This window comes from Manihot esculenta, chromosome 17 (assembly GCF_001659605.2).
Source record: "Manihot esculenta cultivar AM560-2 chromosome 17, M.esculenta_v8, whole genome shotgun sequence".
Classification (NCBI taxonomy): Eukaryota; Viridiplantae; Streptophyta; class Magnoliopsida; order Malpighiales; family Euphorbiaceae; genus Manihot; species Manihot esculenta.
The window spans coordinates 4,449,272-4,473,640 of record NC_035177.2 but is presented as its reverse complement, the minus strand read 5'-3'; the positions used below and the strand labels follow the sequence as shown (position 1 = coordinate 4,473,640).

At 39.0% G+C, this 24,369-nt stretch overlaps 1 protein-coding gene across 2 annotated transcripts; it reads right to left on the bottom strand.

Moving 5' to 3' along the window:
• Positions 1-2,012: 2,012 nt before the first annotated feature.
• LOC110604376 (syntaxin-22) lies at positions 2,013-7,298 on the bottom strand. 2 transcript variants are annotated; one of them, XM_021742515.2, is made up of 7 exons: positions 6,757-7,286; positions 5,281-5,374; positions 4,949-5,088; positions 3,504-3,578; positions 2,763-2,920; positions 2,533-2,633; positions 2,013-2,408 (listed from the first exon to the last, which is right to left on the bottom strand). In XM_021742515.2, the coding sequence occupies exons 1-7, from the start codon at positions 6,945-6,947 to the stop codon at positions 2,343-2,345; spliced, it is 825 nt and encodes a 274-aa protein (XP_021598207.1). In that variant the 5' UTR covers positions 6,948-7,286; the 3' UTR covers positions 2,013-2,342. The 2 variants fall into 2 exon arrangements, with proteins under 2 accessions (XP_021598207.1, XP_043808772.1); XM_043952837.1 differs by having other exon boundaries at positions 2,533-2,920; positions 6,757-7,298.
• Between the last annotated feature and the right edge of the window lie 17,071 nt (positions 7,299-24,369).

Here is a 24,369-nt window from a genome sequence, read left to right as displayed (position 1 = left end):
AAAAATAATTGCTAGTTAATAAAAAATTTGGTTTTTTCTGTCCAGCAGGCCTAAAATAAAAGAAAAGGGAATAGATCAATAATGCGTATGCATATTTTTTTTCTTCTCTTTAAACGGTGCAAGTCCTTTTTTCTTTTTCATAAAGTGTTATTTGTGTTTTACCTTATTAAATTAATTTATTTTATTCATGTATTTATGGAGTTCAATTAAGACTCGGCGGGGGCTTTGAATCAGAGTGGAATCCATCCAGTGCTTTTTAAGTTTTTATTAAATTTATTAGTTTATTATTATTTAAAAACCATTCAATTAAAAAAAACTGCTTAGCTGTTCTAAATATTTATATTATTTAATTTCTATAATTTTAAATATTAAATTATAATGATAAAGTACAGGACGCTGTAATTGATTAAAATAGAGATGATTAGTGATTTTTTTTTAATCTAAAAATCAAGGGAAGTAATAGCAATTATTCCTTCATATTAAATCTCGAGGATGTTATGAAGTTGTAAAAAAAGAGGAATTAAAATTACATTAGATAACTGGACTTGAAACTAACTGGGAACTCAGACGATTAGAAGTTGTATTTGATTGATGTCGTTCTGGCCTTGAACAAGTGTTAATGTTTTGAAAACAACCGGTAACGAGTCCAGTGATTGTTAAATGTATAAAAATAAAAATGATATATCAGCTAAAATTATGATAAATTTTACAATTAATTTAAATAATAACATTTTATTAGAACTAAATTGATATATCAACGACTTAGGTTAATTGATGCATCCGATCTGCATAGAAATTTATACATATACAATGCCAATTGAACAGGAAAAAAATATCCATTTATGCATTTTTACATTTTAGTTATAAATTTATTTTTTAATAAGGTACAATTATCTAACTCCTTTAAAGCTCAACAGGTTAATACCTGCATCTTTTAACTCCTTCAAATTTGTTTTTTTAATCTTTAGATTAAAATTTTAGTTTTCCTATTTTAAATTTATCAACGGAAAAATATATTGTCTAGGTGAAAATATAAGAACTAGAGAGATGAAAGTTTTTTTTTTTTTTTTTAATTTTGTTTGTTTATAATGGATTGATTTATTTTAAAAGTTTTTAACTACAAAATTTAAATATTATTAAAGAGTGACATCAAATATATTTCTAATGCTCATTGAAACTGTGTACAATAATTTTAGCGGATTAACTAATTGTTATACCAATAATGTGTTGCATTGTAAGATGAATTATAACATTATAGTGAGAAGTTATATATATATTTTTTTAATTATTTACAATGATATTTTCGGACAATTTTTTTTTTTTTTGAGCAAGGACAATTGTAATTAAAACAATAGGGATAAATAATTATTTTATGAACTTTTTACCGTATAATTACTATAGATTGAAAAATTTGTGTCGTTTTATTTATTTATTCTCGTTCAGTAAATAATTTATTATACACATAGTTCTTTTAAATTTAATTCGAAACAAATTAAATTTTTGACCCCTTCGACCCAATTCTCTGGCCCCAGTTCATGGCTTAATTTAATTATTACATGTGAAATCGGTGTTGACAACTTAACAGCTTACTGAAAATTGTTAACATTACATTACAGCAAGTTTCAAGCAATAAGAGAAGATATTGTAAGAAAAATTGATTTATAGAAACACTTGGTAATTAAGGAAAGACTTTAAGGCTCTGTTAAAATAGTGTTCAGTATTATTTAATGATTGAAAAAATGATTTATAAAAAATTACTCATGACATTATATTAAACACTACTTAAACAGCTATTGCTGTTACAATAATCATTCATTACTACAACAGTTACCGGCTACTATAACCATTACAACTATCCACTACTACAACAGTTAACAGTTAGCGGCTATTATAACCATTACAACTATCCATTACTACAACAGTTAATGGCTGTAATACCATTAGTGCTGCCGAACGGGCCTAAATGATGGAATATACCAAGTATAAATAAAGAGAGTAAAAAATCAAAGTAATTACAGAGACAAGCAAAAGAATTAATATTTTATTTATTAGTTTCAAAGTTGAAAAGAACAAAGACAACCCTATCACACGCGCCCTAGAATCCCAACACAACTGAATAACACAGAAAAGAACAGAACCAAGATAAATTAAACCACCCATAAATATCAACCCTATGCAAATGCCAACCAATATATTACCACCTTTAACACCAGCAGTGAGACAGTCACGATTTTCTCGTTTAAAAAAAAAAAAAAAAACAAACAAATTAGCAAGGAGATCTCTTATCTTGTTTCCAACACCTCTTGAAATGGTCAGCGATTGAACTCAAGATTAACTCTGAATCAAGCAGCAAGTACTACGATCACAATCAACAGCACAATCCCAAATATCACCAACAACAAGCATGCCTGAATTGCAAAAATGGAACTTTTAAATTAGAAGCTTAAATATCTAACACGTGAAATTTAGTGTACCCAACATGACAACAAAGAATATCAGCAGTTACAGATAAGGATTTGAAGTCATTTTTACCAGAGAAGAATTTGATCTTTGGGTTTTTGCTGCTTTCACAAGTTGTGTTTTTCCCTGTGCAGTGGCAGCTTGAGCATTTTCTATATGAGATCCAATATCATCTGCAATACACAGGGCAGGCAAGGGGAATGTAGTGCATAAAGTGAGAGGGAAGGGGTGTAGTCCACTATGGTGAATGACCCAATATATATATATATCTAGTTCCACATGAAAAGAGAAAAAGGAATTACCAATCATAGCTCCTTGCTCATGAACAAGAACAGCAAGATCTTTAAAAATCTCATTCACCTCACCAATTTGCTGCTGAATTTCTTGTATTCCCTGCTCTCTTTCCTCAATGATAGCCTCATTGAAGGCAATCTCATTGTCCAACAACAGGACCTCCTGTCTGCAACAAACGATAACACTCGATTATCATTGAAGAAGAGAAAAGATTATTGCAACTGCGACATTCTGCTTCAGGCAATCAAATCAATGAAATAACTTTTAAACAGGTATTTCAAAGAGTATATGCTAAATGATGTCCCAGTATATCACCTTCTTAACTTGCAAAAAGTAAGATCTATGCAACTGCAATGGAAGAGATGTTTTTTTATCCTTAGGACCTTAGGAAATTTTGGTAAGAGATTCATTCATTCATTTGAATTTTTATATTTAGTAATGAGAAGAGAAGGTCATCAATGCTTAAATCCAAGTCCTTCTAGGTCCCTCACATGCACATGGAAGAATTCAAGGTCCTAACCTGTTTTTTTTCCTATGGTAATCATAAGAGCAAACAGAAAAATGAGAACAATTTTTTGAAAACCAACAAACAATCAAAGGATTTAGAATCTGAACTTTCATTAAATAGTGCCTTCCAGACTTAAACCATGAAAAAAGAATACAAATAGAAAAAAATGAATAGATCAATTTCTTTAAACACTAAGATGATTCATGAAAAGGTCTACCACATGTCCACAAGCAGAACTAACCTTCTTGATTCCACAAGAAGAGCACGCTGCTCTGGACTCGTATCAGACTTCATGTCCATTTCACTAGCCGTATAGCTGCACATATTGTAAACAAAAACATCAAATTTGCTAAATGTTTAGTACAAATAAAGATTTTTCCTATAAATAATATAATCAAAGTACAGATGTTCACAAAATTTTTGTCTAAACAAAAGAAGTGATGAAATATCATGAGAAACTTCTTAACGCTGACTACTAAAAGATATCCCGACTCCAATACCATATATTAGGATAGAGAATATAGTGAGAGAAGATTATGATCTTGTATTGATTCTTCTTGAATGAATTGTCTAGGTACATTCACTTCAATTATACCCAAAACATTAGTAACTGCCACTGAAAAACTTGACTTAGTCAACTCTAATTTCTCTTCAAAACCATACTTCTACTAACTGCCACTAATTGTTACCAGTTAAAGGGTATGCAGTTCCGGTTCCGGATTAGGTTCTACCAGGGAATGGGAACCAAACCAAAGTTTTGATACAGTTCTTATTTGGCTCTTTGCTGTATCGCCTCCAATTTAGTACGGTTCTCAGTTCTTTGCCTCTAGTATGATTTTTGGTTCTTAAAACAATTTTTTCATGTAAAGTCATACTTGAATTACTATTTAAGTTTTGAAGTCATTTATTAACACAAATTTATATCATATATATATATAGCGCACACACACTCTAGTTACCTTTTAATTTAACCATCTTTAATTATAGGATATATATATAATAAATTATTAATATATTATAAATATAGTAGTATGCTTATAACTAAGAATGATAAATTAATTCAGCATTTTCATAACTAAAGTTATTAATAAATTGTATAATAATAGTTTTTAAATTGTCCATAATTATAATATATAAAATATAATAATTATAATATACCTACAAAATATGTGTATAAAATCAGTTCTCAATTCGGTTCTGTTATGGTATGATTCTGAGACAGTTCTTAGTGAAAAACTAAAACTGAACCAAACCAAATCAAACCAAACCAGTAAAATAAATTAAGTTCATTACAATTCTTTGATTCTGATTGGGATCCCAAAGAACCATGCACACCATAGTACTAGTACAAGCTCCATGTCTGCTTTCAGAATATGTGACAGCATGTTTTGTGTACATAAAGTAAAAAGGAGAGAAATATATTTAAAAAAAGAAAAGAAGTTTCAACAAGCATACATAATTCATTTTACTAAGAATCCATAACATCTACTTGCTGCAAAACATTCAGGATTATGTGCAATGCACAAACATTTGTGCATTAAATGAGGTCAATGTGCAAATACTTTCTGAAAGCAAATTACTCATTGCACCAAACTTGACATCTTAAGATACTTCATTTGGTGAAGACTAATAAATTCACTTACATTGGCACTTTAATTATATAATCGACAGTCCAAAAACAATCACCTTGATGGAAGAACTGCCTGGGGAACAAAAGGGGTGTATGCTGTTTCTCTCTCAGCCGCAAGCCGTTGAGCCTTTTGAAATTCTCTCAGAACTGCTTGAAAATCTTTTGCAAGTTTAGCATCAGCAATCTTTTTGCTTTGCTGCAATTACGAAAAAGAAAAAGAAGAGGAAAGCTAAGATACTAGTGATCTAAGTGAAAAATTACAGCTGAAAAGGATATCATATGATGAAAAGTAGAAAAAAAGGGAGGGGGAGGGGGTCTACTTAAAAATTAAAACAGGTTACTACAAATAAATAAACTAAAGAAGTAGTAATGACCATGAGCAACTTACACTAACACCAGCATGATGATCTGTTTCACTTGCTTGTTTAAGTTTTGCTGAAGTATCCTTAACCAACTGCCCAATATGTAGCCTTGTTTTGTGCCTACAAAGCAAGAAAGTCAACCCAAGTTCCAGTCAGAATAGATATTTACAGGAACATTTTGTTGAAATCATTAACAAGGAAATAAAGGGAGAAGGAGAACGGTTGCTCATCAACTGTGTCGCCTATCAGAATTCTTATTTCCAATTTAATTAAAAAAAGTACAAAACTAGCCCTTGACCTTGAAAACTAAACTAGCTAACCAGGCACCTTATAAAAAAGGCTACCTGCTACCAAGATGCCACCGAGGTTAAAGACAACAATGTCCTCAACTAATCACTTATTTTTGCTTACTATTTCTCAGTGCATGGCATGCAATGGCTAAGAGTAGTTTTTTTTTTCTCCTTTTTTCAATAAATATACAACAAAAAGTGTTATAAACTATTGCCATTTGTTTTACCACATTGTTCGCCAACTTACAAATGTAACCTCAAAATAAATCACATCACAAGTTCATGGTCATCATCTATGTAACAAACAGTAACACTGTAACAGAGAGCTTATCCATCCATCCAAACCATGCCCTTTTAAACAAAGAAATACAAGAGAATATGAAGTAGACAGAGATAGATATGGTTGAGTCCTATCATAAGTTATGCAGGAAGGTTGAGTTACTTATACTACAAGTTTTGCTTTCACTTCTCTTTTCCCTTCCAATAAATGTTAACAGTATGGAGCTTATTAAGTACTTAAATCCCACCTAACACTAACCCTGCACTTTATCTAACTCTTAACCAATCTTCCTTAACATTAGAAAAACACAAATATCCCTTGCATGTCTCAGAACTTTAACAAAGGCAACTCCAGAAGCAATTTTAATTGGTTTTGAAAAACTAGCCACGCCAACAGTGAAGTCAAATTGAGACAATATTCTTTTAGCGCACCTCGTACAACAGTCTCAACCATCAAATGGAATGTGAGGACGAAGAAAGAAAGTTTCCTGTAAAATGACAAATATTCTGAGAACTGCTGCTTGCTAAAAAAATTATCATATGATCTTGGTTCATGAAAATGCCTAGAAGTAAAACCTACATATCCCATCCCAGTCTACAGTTAAAATGAATGGATCCCATCCTATTCGACAGTTAAAATGAATGGCTTTGGCAATTGTTATTTTTCTAGCGTTGTACAAGCAAAGGCAGGTTCATCCATATTGAGCAACAATGCTGAAATCCTTCAAAACCCTAACAATCAATAATGATCGATCCGCATTTCAAAAATTAAGCAACAGAATAAATTCACAATGACGCACTTCGAAAATTAAGCGATTCAATTCAACCAAAATCCAATTTGAAAATTGAACACAAAATTAATCAAATAAAATCAGAATAATCCATAATCCAATACAAAATACAACCTCCGAAGCTAAACAAAATTAAACTCACAGCTTCTCACGGAGCTCAGGGGTATCCTTAGGAGTGCCAAGAGTATTAACAAGGCGTTGAAAAGTCGAAACGGCGGTGGTTATCTGGAAGATTCCAGAGACAACCGCTTGCGTAGAGTCTTTCTTGCCATTGATGAGGTCTCTCCTAGAGGCCGCCAAGGGCCGTCCAGCCTCGAGATCTTGAAAGCTCATAATAATCGAAAACTATATCAAAATATCAAAGATGGATGAATCCCCCCTCCCAAACACTTTCTCGAGAAAATCTGACGAGAAAGGAATGGAAAGCGGGCGTTTGGGTATAAGGATCAGAAAAAGAAGTTGGAATTTAGAGAGAGAAAGAGAGAGAGAGATGACGGTTGACGCTTGCTTTGTTTTTTGGGGTTTTGGGGTGTCTGAACTCATAACATACTGTTGAGGCACGTCGACGTGGACACCTGGAAGATGGAAACGTGGCAGTTGACTATTGGATTAAGTAAGCAGCCGGACTAAGGTAGGATGGGAATGCGATGCGGTGCTTCCTCCATCCTGTTTCTGGCCGGTGCTTTTCAAGGTAGGAGCGGTGTTTGGTTGGACTTTTGTGTGTAGAATTTTTAATATATCATATTCGTGATGGATATCATATAAATTAAAGAGAATATTATTTTTTTAAAAATTTTATATAATAATTAACTGATATATTCTCTTATTTTTAAAATCGAATAATATAATCCCTCAATATTTAATTTATTAAAAAAATTAGGTATTATAAAAATAAAGTTTTTCCACTCCATTTAATTTAAAATTCACTATTGTCAAAAAAATAAAATTAAAATTAAAATTCACTGTTAAAAGGGATTGAATGTCAATTTTACCCCTACCTAATTTATTGAAACTAAACATAAAGTTACACAATGCTAAAACGCATTCCACAATTTTAATCTAGAATTACAAAACTGAGGTTAGCCCTCCTAATCAGTTTTGCGGTAGAATATTTCTCAAATAAAGTTTAATAATTATATTAACAATTTTATTATCTTTTTAATATATATAGTATTTAGTGTTTATATCAAATTAAAACACTAATTTTTATTATTTATTATTTGATAAATATAATTTCTAGTGTTTGATGGTTGAACTAATAGATATTGAAAAACTACTCTCCTTAACGTTTAGTGGTTAACAACCACTAGTTTATATTTTTTTTTACACTTATATTTTTTTTATTTTTTACAAATTTACATATTCATTCATGTTTTTTATTATTATTTCATATTTAATTGTTAATTCAATATTTATTTTAAATCCAACACTTCTATTTTAGATTAAATATCTTTGATATTGCACAATAATCGTCCAAAGTAAGTCATATGACGGCACTCAGAGACAGAGCCACGTGGAAAGGATCTAATCAGAAGATACTTAGTCCTACCGAGGGAAAAGAAGATCCGGACACTTCAGCTTTTCATCAAGACTCGCTCTCCCAACTATGAGGCAAGACTCTATGGGAAGTTACCGTTAGAGAACGCAATCCAGTAGATCCCCATTACGCCTATAATCACGGGATCCCCTAATTATGGGACTAATCGAATTTATAGGAGATGCGATAATTAATTTTATCTCTTTACAGTATAAAAACTAATGATCTCAGAGTCCAAGATATGCAATTCTTGCACAACTACTCTTGAATTCTAAACAATTCTTTACATTTTTCCTTTTCTTCAGTTTACTGAATTGAGCGTCGTAGTGGCTGTCGTAAGCACCAACCACCTCACTTTCTCTTTCTTACAGATTAGCCAATCGCGACACAGTTTCATTTTACCCATATCATTTGGTTTCGTTGCTGGGAGTCTATTGAATTATCTTCATTTGGATTAAAACCAGTCTCTTATTCACTTTTTTTAAAAAAGAAATCTTGTTTTTCTTCCTTTCTCGAAATGGCTGATAATTCACGAGCTGCTGCTAAGGTTGCTACCAATGAGGGTGTTATCATTTCTTCTACTCCTGGCAATGGACAAAACACACCCTCTATGATCAACGAAGCGAGTTTCAACAATCTGAACAATGAGCAAATGCTTCAATACATTAAAAGGCTGTAGACCACTCTCGAGCTGTATAAGGCTTGAGAGGAGGCCTCATTTATGGCTCCCAAGGTAAGGGAGGACGCTTCCATTGATACCTAAGAACTCGGACAAAAGCAATCCAAGCGCAGTCCAAAGGGCCATATTACCCCTAACATTCTCTTTGATGCACATTTTACCCCTCATATAGCCCAAACTAACTCAGTTGGCCTGGATGTTGCCCCTTTATAGCCATAGGCTATTCATTTAGGGTCATAAACTCCGATTAACTCATAGGTTGCCCCCTTCCTTATAGATATACATATGGAAATTTTACTACCTATTACTCATTTTAACCACAATAGCACCATCAAGGCCATATGTTGCATCTATAATATCAGGTTCTACATCATCTCAATACGTGCACCGTTTCCATAGTCTTCACATGTTTTGGCAATGTATTTGCTACATCACCTAGTAGTGCATTTGCTCCAATGTATTTGCTACATCACCTAGTAGTGCATTTGCTCCATCATATACATGTGCATCGTCTATTTTGTCTTCAACCACAACATGTGCTCCTTCATTATCATCTGCATCGATCCTTTATTAATATCACTTCTAGGATGTTGTCAATTTAGATAGCAATTTCAGTTCATAATTTACTATAAGTACTTCTTATTTGCTCATTTGAAAGGAATCATAATGTAATACTAACAAAATATTTTTTCTTTTTTTTTTTACAGATTACACCCATTAGAGACTTATTCATAACAGATAACATTGATGTTCAAGGAGCACCTTGTTGCAAAAGATCATTGTTGGAAGACAATGCCTGATGAGATTAAAGAATTCTACTATAAGGAGTTTAAGGTATAAATATTTCCATATCGATTGATATATAAAGATAAATGCAGGTTTATTATAATATGATATATCATACACATTATACAAACATATTTCTTATGGGATGAAGAATTGGAAGATTGGTTAGGATATTATGGCAAAAGAAAATTGCTGAGCATTATAAATGGCTCACGTATGAAGTTAGAAAGGGTAAGATGAAGAACTTAGCGATAGTAGACGATGCTCTTTAGAGGCCTCAAGCACTAATGAATACAGAGCAAAATGTAAAAAGGGACTATAAAATCAAAAGAGTGAGCCTGGCGAATTGGGCAGTAGGATATCCATACATTATTATAGATTTGTTTCACAGTTTGCTCACATATATAAGATAGTAAGAATAAATTAGGCCTCAAGCACTAATGGATATAGAGCAAAATGTAAAAAGGCACTATAAAATGGAAATAGAGTGAGCCTGGTGGATCGGGCAATAGGGTATCTATACATTATTATAAATTTTTTTCACAGTTTGCTCACATGCATAAGATAGTAAGAATAAATTATGACAATAACTTCATCTCAAATAAATGAATCTATTGATTTTAAATTAATATATTTTTGAGCATGTGTTTAGCATGAGAACCTTGGATGGAAACCAATGCCAGATGAGTTGTTTAAGATAACACGTAAGAAGAAGGGAACAATTGAATTCATAAATGCAAGACCAGAGCAATTACCTAAGCAATTTATAATAATGTGTTACAAATTTAATAATTAATATGCTTAATATAATTAATGAATAGTCCTCCTTTTATTATCATATTTACAATTTGAAAATATATGCTATTGAAGTCTTACTATATATCAAGCGAACAGGAATGCTTTTTGTAGTTAAAAGAAAATGCATCGAAACCAGTACAAGGTTCAAATGAGCCAATTGGGTAGAAGAAGAAGCAGATATATGGATTAGGATCACATGCATCTCATACTTCCATTTAGGATCACCCGCTTCTAGATCTTTCTCCTCAGCACCACAGTGAGAACAAACTCAAAATGATTATGAAAATTTGGGGTAGTATATCGATTGTATTGAGATTGAAAAGGTACCCTACAAATAAAAGTAAATCAGCTGAAATAACTCGTTGTAAGTGTTATTTCTTAACAGGATGCATCGTATTAGGATTATGCAAGTGTTCGTACTTTACAGCCTTAGCATGATGCAGTAGCTCTTCCACAAGGTCTTCCCAGCATGCTTTAATGAATGTGAATTAGACAAAGACATTAAGGATCTCTGTTGATTACTTATAGATCATATTGCTATATATATTATGAGATATTATTGTTTTTACTTTTACTATAGAATTTATTTTTAATTATATATTTTATTTTGTGGTTATACTGAATTATTTATGTTCAATTTTAGATTAAAATAATTTTTTGTGTATTATAATTGAATGCACTGATTTATGGTTGTTTGTATTATATTATATATTTAATAAGTTGGTTCAGTGATATTTGTAATCGTTTCGAATCCACGACATAGAAATTACAAATTAAAATGCAAACTGTAAGTCTGTTTGCAAATTTATAAATAAATTTATAAACGAACATTCTTTTTGAATTTATAAATAGATTGAATCTTGTGTGATTTAGCAAACAACATTTACATATGGAGTATAACAAACATACTGTTTGGATCACAAATGGAATTATAAATAGATTAGTCGTTTCTAGTTAATGAATTTATAAATATATTAGCTATTTGAATTACAAACGGATTTACAAATAGATTGGTCATTAGTATCATTAATGGATTCACAAATGAATAGGACACTTGTATTACAAATAGATTTACAAACGAATTATCCATCTGTAAGTGAAAATCTATTTGTACATAAGAGAGCATGCATAAGCAAAAATCACAAACATTACAAAACAAACATTCCATTTGTGATACAGACAAACATTCCGCTTGTAAACCTGTTTGTACTTTTTACTTTCATTTAAAAGAAATTACGTATAATGTTTACAACAATTTTTTTCTATTTGTGATCAGTTTATAAAATGAATTATAAAGGAATTCATAACTTAACGATGGATAAATTCTTTTTTTTTTTTTTCGAAGTGACAAGCTCACATCTAGAAAGAATATAGATTAAAAATAATTTTTATAGTTGTTTTTAGAATTGGAAGTAATAGATAACTAGCTTCCTTCATTGAAGACTAAATTGTAAGAAAGAAATTTGATCCCTTATTGTTTTGTTAGGAGTCTAAAACTCTTTAAAAATCAAGCTTTGGGCTACTTAGGATTTCTCCCGATAATTGGAAAGCATTTTATATAAAATTGACTATTTTACCCCTTATCAAGTGGTAGTCTCGATATGGATTTTTCCCTTGAACTTGTCTTTTTTACTCTAAATAGGCTAAAATTTATTATTTTAATTAGGCCCATAAATCCATAAACAATAACATTCTATTCATTTTTTTATCAAATATTTTTCAATAAAATAATTTATTTTTTATTCCTTAATTTTAATTTAAAAAATAAAATATATTAACAAATTTATATATAAAAATCTTAATAAATATATCAAAGTGTTAAAAAAGGACTTTCTCTTTTTAAAAGAGTAAGTTATTTCGTTTCAAATGACTTAATTTTTTCTCTGATTAGGCTAATATATTCTGATGATCGCTGGATTTCTTCACCCCGGTATAAAGGCCAGGCCCATGAAAACAGTTCCTGATCCGAAGGCTTCAATATTCCCCTCGAGAGCCAGGTCCAGCCCGCTCAGTCACAGGGCCGGACTCCGCCTAGACTCCTCAATCAAACCGGCCCAAACCTCTCGGCCCAGTAATCAGGCCCTCACCAGGCTCAACTTCAGCCCTACCATTCAACCCAGCCCGGAAAGGGGAAAATGACCAAGATGCCCCGCTGGTAGGTCCTTCCGCATGCGTATCAGAGGAGAATCATACGTATTATAGGAGAATTAATGGCCGTTACGCATGGAGCAGGCGCCTGACACATCCGTACATACGGAGCTAGGCGGCAGAAGACAGCTACCATTGTGGCAGAGAGACAGATATATATATCACGGTAAAGGCCCCGCAGGGGGACTCTCTTCTTCTTCCTTCTCCTTCCTGGACACCATTTTTATTCTTACTGTAACCCTTGCCTAAATATATTACTCTGAGCCATAAAATCTGACTTGAGCGTCGGAGGGCCTCTGCCGGGGCACACCCGGTAGGCCCCTGACCATTCTTTCTTATTTACAGGTCCTTTCACCAGGAAGAACATGGAGAGATCCACCAGGGAGCCCAGTAAGAAGGGACCCAGAAGAAAACCAGATCTATCATGGACCAGGAAGAGGAAAATATTTATCAAATGGCGTCGTCTGTGGGAAACGAAGGGGACCTTTTCGTCACCGGAGTTCCTAAATCCACCCATTGAGATCCACATGGAGGTATGAAAGCTTATACGAAAAAAAAAGCTGGAGATTTACAGTAACCCAGCTGAAAACCCAGCTGAAAAGAAAGACCCAGCTGGTTTAAGAATATCTTGACAGTCTCTTAATCTTCATTTTCCTACCCTTGTTGTTTATTTTAACATTTATTGAATTTTATTACTACTAACTTTTTCTTTGAGATCTGATGAGGTGAAACTTCAGATCGAAATGCTTGTCTCTGAATGTAGATTTTAATCTTTTCTGTAAAAGGAAAAAAGAATGAGAAGTATATATATATATATTTGTTGAAGTTGTGAGGTCGGCATTTTCTTCCCAGGTTAGCAAGTTAAGGAGAAGATTAATAAATGAAAAATAGACAAGGTCGGACTAACGTTTCAGGTCGGATAGGACATGAGGTCAGAGGATACACGATTCATAGCCATCCAACTCTGTTGCAGAGCAACGCCCCTCAAGTATCAGAGCAACCTGGAGATAATAGGAAATAATCAAATATCCAGGCAAGGTGGATAAGCTCCGACGCGGTATGCCGTCCAGCTCAAAGACAAGGTGACGATCCAATGTCGCGTCCAGCCATGGGTGTTACCGGCGAAGCCCAAAACCGTGCGTTGCAACAATAGAGAAAGCTCGGTCACCTCGAGGACGGGGAAGACAACCCAACTGAAAAGAAAGACCCAGCTGGCTCAAGAATATTTTGATAATCTTTTAGATAATTTATTTTCAATATTTATTAAATTTTATTACTACTAATCTTTTCTTTGAGATTTAACAAGTGAAATTTCAGATGATGAATATCTTTGTTAAAAACTGTGAGATCCACAATACACATATGTAGAGATTGGATGGGCAGATCTATTGTGAAGTCCCAGGTAACAGGTTAGATAAGAGGAGTCCGCGAGGAAAAAGCAGGTCGGATGGTTGAAATAACAAAAATGGAAGGAGATCGAGCTGCCAAAGATGCGCCGACCTGAGGAGGAAGTCGCTGGTCTGGTCGAGCTCCAACAAGTGAGGTCGGCACAGAAATAAACGATGTCGGTGTTGCCGATCTCGTGGCCATCGATCTTGAGATGACCAGCGTCACCAGCGCTCCACGAGCTGCCAAAGACGTGCCGACCTGAGGAGGAAGTCGCTGGTCTGGTCGAGCTCCAACAAGTGAGGTCAGCGCGACCATGTAGCAATATGACTATGCAGGCCGGCGTGGAAATCAATGATGACGGTGCTGCCGACTTCGTCGTCATTGATCTTGAGATGACCAGCGTCACCAGTGCTTCATGGGCGAGTCCTTCAAATTCGACCGATTTGGTGTTCGGTACCTCAAGGCTAAAAATTCCGCTGAGAAGTTTACCATCGTTCAGTTCGGCGTCCGTCCTTTCTGCTGTACAATGGCTGCACGATCCATTGTATTTGTAACGACCCGAAAATCGAACTGCTACCGGCGCTAGGATCCGGGTCGACTTAAGGCCGCCGGGACCCGTAGCAAGCCTGTCATATAACCTGTAAACCTGTATAATCCCATACATGATCAACAACATGCATAAAAATTTAAACTTTTCTTTCATTTCTCATACACCAACTCAACCTGAACATACATGTACATAGTCATGATCATAATCATGATCCCTCTGTGGGATCTCATCAATGCCCCAACGGGCGATACCACATAAGATGAGTTGGTTTAAACATAAACATTATAAAACATTTCTATAGATCATGTATCAAGGGATTACAATACTCATAGGGTCAAGCACATCTATAACCTCAATATACCTCATTACATAACATACTGTAATCTCTTACATTACATCAAAGTACAATTGTCATGTCCACAATCTAACTATTACATCAGCATACTTCAATAAACTCTGGCTAACCTTCTGATCTACCCTGTACCTGCACATCTGGGGTTAGGGGAGAGGGGTGAGCTACAAAGCCCAGTGAGCAGAATAGTATAAAACCATATTTTAAAATTTCATGCTTTCATGGAATGCAACACATCACAACAAATCACATCTCGGATGGTATTGTCACCTATAGTCCTCTACATAGGTCCAACTGTGCCGGGACGTAGAATGGGTCAACCGGTCTTTCCCTTATCATAACATATCATATGGACCAACTGTGCCAGGGACGTAGAATGGGTACAACCTGGACTTTCTCTTACATCGTGCCAGGGACGTAGAATGGGTACAACCTGGACTTCCATACTATAACATGCCATAACATCAATCATATCATATGAGGACTAAAGGATCATCCAATAACCAATCCACATCAACATTAACATCATAAATGCAATGCAACATATTCGTGAATACTAATGCAAGCAACCTATTATATCTCATGGCATTCATGATGCATGAATCATGCTCAAAATTCATATTTCATTTATTTAAACTTAAGGTTTATTCCACTCACCTCTGGCTAGCTCTGACAAACTCTGTAGCAGCTGGCTCACTGCTGGGGTCCTCGGTTCCTCGGGTCCGAACCTACACAGGTGGACTCCAATGAGGGACCAAACATACATAACATAACTCTAATATATTCCCCAAAAACCCCCTAAAACATCATGAAACAATCACATAGCAACATGCAAGAAATGGCTGGACAGGGCACTTTCGGCGGCAAGTTCGGCGGCCGAAAGTCCCTCCAGAGCCGAAAGTCAGGCAGGTTCGGCGGCACCTTCGGCGGCCGAAACTCCCAGACAGAGACGAAACTCATGCATGTTCGGCGGCACCTTCGGCGGCCGAAAGTCCCAGACAGAGACGAAAGTCTCCCTTCGGGGGCAACTTCGGCAGCCGAAAGGCCTGCCTCACCAGCCATGTTCGGCGGCCGAAAGTGCCTTCGGCTGCCGAACCTGGTTTCTGCCGAAGGGCAGAAACTTGGCTCCCAAATGCATTTTCGCCTCCAAACTCACCAATCATGCATATACCTCAGTTAAATCATGCATACAAGTTCCTAGGGGCCTCAAAACATCAAATACCCCAACTACAACACTTCAAACACACAAAAACAACATACATTGTCCAAGACATCAAGATTAACCCATAACTCCACATATAACCTAACATGCATTTCTACTCATCGATCTAGCATAAAACTTATTGAAAACACATAAGGAGCTTAAGATCGGCTCTTACCTCTTGAAGATCGAGAGGGAGACGACCTAAACTTGGAGATCCAAGAAGATGAGCTCCTGAGTTCCCAAAGCTCCAAAACTTGTTTCAAAAGTTCAAAACTTTCAATGCAAGCTTAAAACTCAAGAAAAATGGTGGGGATTTGGAGGAAGAACACTAGGTTTGCAAAGGGAAAGTCGGAAGCTTGCTGTGGCCGAAAATGGGAGAAAGCTCGCCCATTTCGGCTAAGTGCCCCTTATATAGTGGCTGGCCAGGCCACGTTCGGGGGCCGAACGTGCCTCCGCATCCATGCAAATGTTCGGCGGCCGAACTTGACTTTCGGCGGCCGAACCTGAACTTCCCTAACTCATGCTTTCGGGGGCCTAACGTGCCTCCAAAACGCATGCATGTTCGGCGGCCGAACTTGACTTTCGGCGGCCGAACCTGGGTTTTCCTCCAATGGTATTTTTCATGCAAAAAAACTCATTTTATTTAATGCTTAAAAATCATAAAACACATTAAAACATTTTTATAAAACATGATTCTACCCTTCTAGAGGTCTCCGACATCCGAGATTCCACCGGACGGTAGGAATTCCGATACCGGAGTCTAGCCGGGTATTACATTCTCCCCCCCTTAAGAACATTCGTCCCCGAATGTTCCTCACTAGCACATGCATAGCAAACAACACAACATATATAAGCACATAAACACATAGGGATCTAACCTTAAAAGAGATGAGGGTATTGCTGGAGCATAGACTCCCGTGTCTCCCAAGTGCATTCTTCTAAGTTGTGGTGGTTCCATAGGACTTTCACCATCGGGATTTCCTTGTTTCTTAACTTTCTGATCTGGGTGTCTATGATCCGTACTGGCTGTTCAACATAGGTGAGATCCTCTTGGACCTCCACATCAGGCTCACTAAGAACCTTACTCGGATCTGACACAAACTTCCTCAACATTGAAACATGGAAAACCGGATGGATTCTCTCCATCGAAGCAGGTAAATCCAGCTTGTACGACACATTCCCAATCCTTCGCAAGATTTCAAAGGGTCCGATGTATCGTGGGGCTAGTTTACCTTTCTTCCCGAAGCGAACCACTCCCTTCATTGGAGACACCTTAAGCAATACCAGATCCCCCTCCTGAAACTCTAACTGTCTCCTGCGGACGTCTACATAGCTCTTCTGTCTGCTTGCAGCAGTCTTGATTCTCTCTCTGATTATGGGTACCACCCTGCTGGTGATCTCTACTAGCTCAGGCCCTGCCAAGGCCTTTTCTCCAACTTCCTCCCAGCAAACAGGTGATCTGCACTTCCTCCCGTATAAAGCTTCATATGGAGCCATCCCGATGCTAGCATGATGGCTGTTGTTGTAGGCAAACTCCACCAAAGGTAGATGCTGCCTCCAAAAACCGCCAAAGTCCAGCACACACATTCTGAGCATATCTTCTATGGTCTGGATGGTCCTTTCTGACTGTCCATCAGTCTGGGGGTGGAAGGCAGTACTGAAATCCAACCTAGTACCCATGGCATTCTGCAGACTCCGCCAAAACCTGGAGGTGAACTGGGGCCCTCTATCTGACACTATCGAAACAGGAACCCCATGCAACCTGACGATCTCATCCACATATACCTGCGCCAACTTGTCCACAGAGTAGCCACTCCTGACAGGGATGAAGTGAGCAGATTTGGTGAGTCTGTCCACAATCACCCATATGGAGTCCAATCTGTTGGACGTCGCCGGTAACCCCACTACGAAGTCCATAGCTATATTCTCCCATTTCCATTCGGGAATAGGTAGCGGGTTAAGCATTCCAGCCGGCTTCTGATGTTCCAGCTTCACCCTCTGACATACTTCGCAGGCGGACACAAACTGTGCCACTTCTTTCTTCATCGCTGGCCACCAATAAACTTTCTTCAAATCTTGATACATTTTGGTGGCTCCGGGGTGAATGCTGTATCTTGCATTATGAGCCTCTCTCATAATGTCTCCTTTTAGCCCAATGTCATCTGGTACACATAGTCTGCTCCCAAAGCGGAGGATCCCCTTACTGTCGAATCTGAACTCACTATCATTGCCTGACTGAACAGTCCTGGCAATCTTCACTAACTCCGGGTCCTCATGCTGTTTCTGAGCCACTTGCTCTAGAAACACGGGTGTTACTCTCATCTGGGCCACCAAGGCACCTGTACCAGATAACTCCATCTGTAGACCTTCCTCAATAAGCTTATAGAACTCCTTCACCACTGGCCTCCTCTCTGCCGATATGTGGGATAAACTACCGAGTGATTTCCGGCTTAAGGCGTTTGCCACAACATTCGCCTTACCCGGATGGTACTGAATCTTGCAATCATAGTCACTCAGCAGCTCCACCCATCTCCTCTGTCTCAAATTCAAATCCCTCTGACTCAAGATGTACTGCAGGCTCTTATGATCTGTAAAGATCTCACATTTCACCCCATAGAGGTAATGCCTCCACATCTTGAGTGCAAAGATTACTGCTGCCATCTCAAGGTCGTGTGTGGGGTAATTCAACTCATGCTTCTTCAGCTGCCTAGAAGCATAAGCAATCACCTTCTCATTCTGCATCAGTACACAACCCAGTCCCACACGGGACGCATCACAAAAGACTGTAAAGTCCTCTCCACTAGATGGCAGAGCTAACACTGGTGCTGAAGTCAACTTCTTTTTAAGCTCTTCGAAACTCTCCTCGCACTGGTCGGTCCACAGAAACTTCTGACTCTTCCTGGTTAGTCTGGTTAGAGGAGCTGCTATCTTTGAGAAGTCCTGAACGAACCTCCTGTAGTAACCTGCCAAACCCAAGAAACTTCTAACCTCTGTCACTGAAGTGGGTCTAGGCCAGTTAGCCACAGTTTCTGTCTTCTTGGGATCTACCTCAATACCATTCTCTGACACTACATGCCCCAAGAACGAAATGCTCCTCAGCCAGAACTCACATTTAGAGAACTTGGCATACAAGCCATGTTCCCTCAAAGTCTGCAAGACCAACCGCAGATGATGGGCATGCTCCTCTGCATTCCTGGAATACACTAAGATATCATCTATGAAGACAATAACAAAGTGATCCAGGTATTGACTGAATACTCTGTTCATGAGATCCATGAATGCTACAGGGGCGTTGGTTAACCCGAACGGCATTACAAGGAACTCAAAATGCCCATATCTGGTCCTGAAGGCTGTCTTCGGCACATCCTCATCCCTTATCCTTAGCTGATGGTACCCCGATCTTAGATCTATTTTGGAGAAACAACCTGCTCCGGCTAGCTGGTCGAATAGATCATCGATCCTTGGCAATGGGTACCTATTCTTGGTAGTGACTTTGTTCAACTGCCTATAGTCGATACAAAGTCTAAGGGATCCATCCTTCTTCCTCACAAACAAGACCGGAGCACCCCAAGGTGAGGTACTCTGTCGGATGAAACCCTTTTCTACCAGCTCCTGCAATTGCTCTTTTAACTCCTTTAACTCTGCTGGGGCCATCCTGTAGGGAGGGATAGAGATCGGTCTAGCTCCAGGTACCAACTCTATCTCGAACTCTATCTCCCTAGCAGGTGGTAAACCTGGAAGTTCATCAGGAAAGACATCCTGAAACTCTCTGACAACTGGCACCGAGGCTGGCTCCCTGACCTGACTGTCTAGCTCTCTCACATGAGCTAAGTACCCCTGACATCCCTTCTTAAGCAACCTACGAGCCTGAAGAGCTGATATCAGACCTCTAGGCGTGCCCCTCTTGTCTCCTCTGAAGGCGACCTCTGACCCGTTCTGATCTCTGAACCTGACTACCTTGTCCCTGCAGTCCAAGGTAGCACCATGGGTAGATAGCCAATCCATCCCTAGAATGACGTCAAAGTCTGTCAAATCTAGAACCACAAGGTCGGCGGAGAGGCATCTTCCCTCAACAAAAACTGGACTGTACTGGCAGACTGACACTGCCACTGACGGGTCACACTTGGGTCCACTGACCCATAGGGGACACTCTAACCCAGAGACTATCAGACCCAACCTCTCAACGGCTCTCAGAGCAATAAATGAATGAGATGCACCCGGGTCCATTAATGCATACACATCAGAACACCCAATGACGAGATTACCTGACACCACGGTGTTGGATGTGTTAGCCTCCTGCTGTGTCATGGTGAAGATCCTGGCTGGAGCTGATGGACCTTCACCTCGGGAACCAGAAGAAGAGGCTGCCCCTCTCCCTCTACCTCTGCCACTGCCCTGAGTTGTGGCTGGAACTGCTGGCTGTGCCACACTACCAGAAGCTGTCTGCTGGGGCTGGCCCATAAAAGGTGCTCTAGGACAATCCCGAGCCATGTGTCCCTCCTGTCCACATCTGAAACATGTGTTAGTCCCAGCTCGACACACTCCCCTGTGCGGTCTTCCACATCTCTGACATTCTGTACCATCTGAGCCTGAGCTCGAGCCACCGCCGAATCCCAAACCGGATTTCAACTTGTTCCAAAACTTATTCTTCTTCGACTTCCTGGTGGTGTTATCCCATCTCTTCTTGCCTGAACTCTGAGAAGAGAACCCTGGTCCTCCTCTGCCTGGGGTCTTAACCCCTGAAGACTGGGTCACTGACTGCTTCACTGACCCCTCAACTATAGCACTTGCCTCCATTCTTCGAGCCATATCCACCACAGTGTGGAAACTTTCTCTCTCAGCTGACTGAACCAATGAGGAGTACTTGGAATGCAGCTTCATAACATATTTCTTGGCTTTCTTCGTATCTGAATCTAGAGCTTGCCCTGAAAAAGGCAATAGCTCCAAGAATTTATCCGTGAACTCCTCTACACTCATGTGCTCTGACTGCCTCAGTTGCTCAAACTCAATCATTTTCAGTTCTCTAGAACTGTCTGGAAAAGCCCATCCAGCGAACTCATTCGCAAATTCTTCCCACGTCATACCGTCTAGTCTCGGGTCCACATAACACTTGAACCATTCCCGTGCCTTCTTGCACTTTAAAGTGAACCCTGCCATCTGAATGGCCCTGCTGTCACTTGCCCCTAGCTCATCAGTTATCGTCTTCACCACTCTCAGATACTCAAAGGGGTCATCCCCTGACTTGTATTTGGGAGCATCTAACTTGAGGTAGTCTGTCATCTTTACCTTGTTCCCATCAACTGAGCTAGGTCTAGGAGGTTGAGTAACTGGGGCTGCTGGTTCTGTAGGTGGTGGAGGTGGAGGTGCAGCATTCCCCGAGGTGGGGTTTGCCGGGTTTGGATAGAAGGGTGAGGGTGGATAAGCTGGGTACTGTGTGTAAGGTGGATAGAAAGGTGGATAAGGCATGTAGGTAGGGTAGGGGTGAAAGCTGGAGTAATCCGACGTGCCTCCCATCGGATACCCTGAACCCTGTGGGAAGGGTGGATAATGGGGTGGGAAACCATACCCCGAGGCCTGAACGCCTCCCTGTGACTCCCCTGTCCCTTCTTCCTGCATGCTCACTTCCAGGTTCCCATCCCTCCTCTGATCCTCTTCCATAACCTCCCTCACATCTGAAGAACTTCCTCCTCTATCAGTCCCCCTTCTGCTAGCATCAAAAGACCTTCTAGGGTCCCTTGACACTCTTTCTCTGTTGGCTCTACAAGACATTGCCCTAGGCAATGTAGGAGGACGGGCGCTCGTGCCCTCATCCTCAGGTGGCACTCCAGTCAACCGTGCAGATCGACGAGTTCCTCTCATCCTGTTTTCTGAAAACAGTACACAACATACAAACATTAGCATTATATGGTTCATGTGAGCACACATGAACCCTCATCACATACATCACATAGTATATCATATCATTAATGCACATGCATAAAGTCATGGCATTTCACATCATCATGCAAGACAGGACTCAACATCCTATCCTAGTGGACATGACCTTCCTATTGTGCTTGACCTTCTATAACATCTATCAGCCCGACACTCTAGGTCCGACCATATGAACCTAGGGCTCTGATACCATTCTGTAACGACCCGAAAATCGGACCGCTACCGGCGCTAGGATCCGGGTCGACTTAAGGCCGCCGGGACCCGTAGCAAGCCTGTCATATAACCTGTAAACCTGTATAATCCCATACATGATCAACAACATGCATAAAAATTTAAACTTTTCTTTCATTTCTCATACACCAACTCAACCTGAACATACATGTACATAGTCATGATCATAATCATGATCCCTCTGTGGGATCTCATCAATGCCCCAACGGGCGATACCACATAAGATGAGTTGGTTTAAACATAAACATTATAAAACATTTCTATAGATCATGTATCAAGGGATTACAATACTCATAGGGTCAAGCACATCTATAACCTCAATATACCTCATTACATAACATACTGTAATCTCTTACATTACATCAAAGTACAATTGTCATGTCCACAATCTAACTATTACATCAGCATACTTCAATAAACTCTGGCTAACCTTCTGATCTACCCTGTACCTGCACATCTGGGGTTAGGGGAGAGGGGTGAGCTACAAAGCCCAGTGAGCAGAATAGTATAAAACCATATTTTAAAATTTCATGCTTTCATGGAATGCAACACATCACAACAAATCACATCTCGGATGGTATTGTCACCTATAGTCCTCTACATAGGTCCAACTGTGCCGGGACGTAGAATGGGTCAACCGGTCTTTCCCTTATCATAACATATCATATGGACCAACTGTGCCAGGGACGTAGAATGGGTACAACCTGGACTTTCTCTTACATCGTGCCAGGGACGTAGAATGGGTACAACCTGGACTTCCATACTATAACATGCCATAACATCAATCATATCATATGAGGACTAAAGGATCATCCAATAACCAATCCACATCAACATTAACATCATAAATGCAATGCAACATATTCGTGAATACTAATGCAAGCAACCTATTATATCTCATGGCATTCATGATGCATGAATCATGCTCAAAATTCATATTTCATTTATTTAAACTTAAGGTTTATTCCACTCACCTCTGGCTAGCTCTGACAAACTCTGTAGCAGCTGGCTCACTGCTGGGGTCCTCGGTTCCTCGGGTCCGAACCTACACAGGTGGACTCCAATGAGGGACCAAACATACATAACATAACTCTAATATATTCCCCAAAAACCCCCTAAAACATCATGAAACAATCACATAGCAACATGCAAGAAATGGCTGGACAGGGCACTTTCGGCGGCAGGTTCGGCGGCCGAAAGTCCCTCCAGAGCCGAAAGTCAGGCAGGTTCGGCGGCACCTTCGGCGGCCGAAACTCCCAGACAGAGACGAAACTCATGCATGTTCGGCGGCACCTTCGGCGGCCGAAAGTCCCAGACAGAGACGAAAGTCTCCCTTCGGGGGCAACTTCGGCAGCCGAAAGGCCTGCCTCACCAGCCATGTTCGGCGGCCGAAAGTGCCTTCGGCTGCCGAACCTGGTTTCTGCCGAAGGGCAGAAACTTGGCTCCCAAATGCATTTTCGCCTCCAAACTCACCAATCATGCATATACCTCAGTTAAATCATGCATACAAGTTCCTAGGGGCCTCAAAACATCAAATACCCCAACTACAACACTTCAAACACACAAAAACAACATACATTGTCCAAGACATCAAGATTAACCCATAACTCCACATATAACCTAACATGCATTTCTACTCATCGATCTAGCATAAAACTTATTGAAAACAAATAAGGAGCTTAAGATCGGCTCTTACCTCTTGAAGATCGAGAGGGAGACGACCTAAACTTGGAGATCCAAGAAGATGAGCTCCTGAGTTCCCAAAGCTCCAAAACTTGTTTCAAAAGTTCAAAACTTTCAATGCAAGCTTAAAACTCAAGAAAAATGGTGGGGATTTGGAGGAAGAACACTAGGTTTGCAAAGGGAAAGTCGGAAGCTTGCTGTGGCCGAAAATGGGAGAAAGCTCGCCCATTTCGGCTAAGTGCCCCTTATATAGTGGCTGGCCAGGCCACGTTCGGGGGCCGAACGTGCCTCCGCATCCATGCAAATGTTCGGCGACCGAACTTGACTTTCGGCGGCCGAACCTGAACTTCCCTAACTCATGCTTTCGGGGGCCTAACGTGCCTCCAAAACGCATGCATGTTCGGCGGCCGAACTTGACTTTCGGCGGCCGAACCTGGGTTTTCCTCCAATGGTATTTTTCATGC

Coding starts and splice junctions, on each gene's coding strand:
- LOC110604376 (XM_043952837.1), bottom strand. CDS start 6,947: ATGAGCTTTCAAGATCTCGAGGCTGGACGGCCCTTGGCGGCCTCTAGG. Junction 5,089..5,280: donor ATCATCATGCTGGTGTTAGT/GTAAGTTGCTCA, acceptor TCGTAATTGCAG/CAAAGCAAAAAGATTGCTGA. Junction 2,921..3,503: donor CTTCTTGTGGAATCAAGAAG/GTTAGTTCTGCT, acceptor CGTTTGTTGCAG/ACAGGAGGTCCTGTTGTTGG.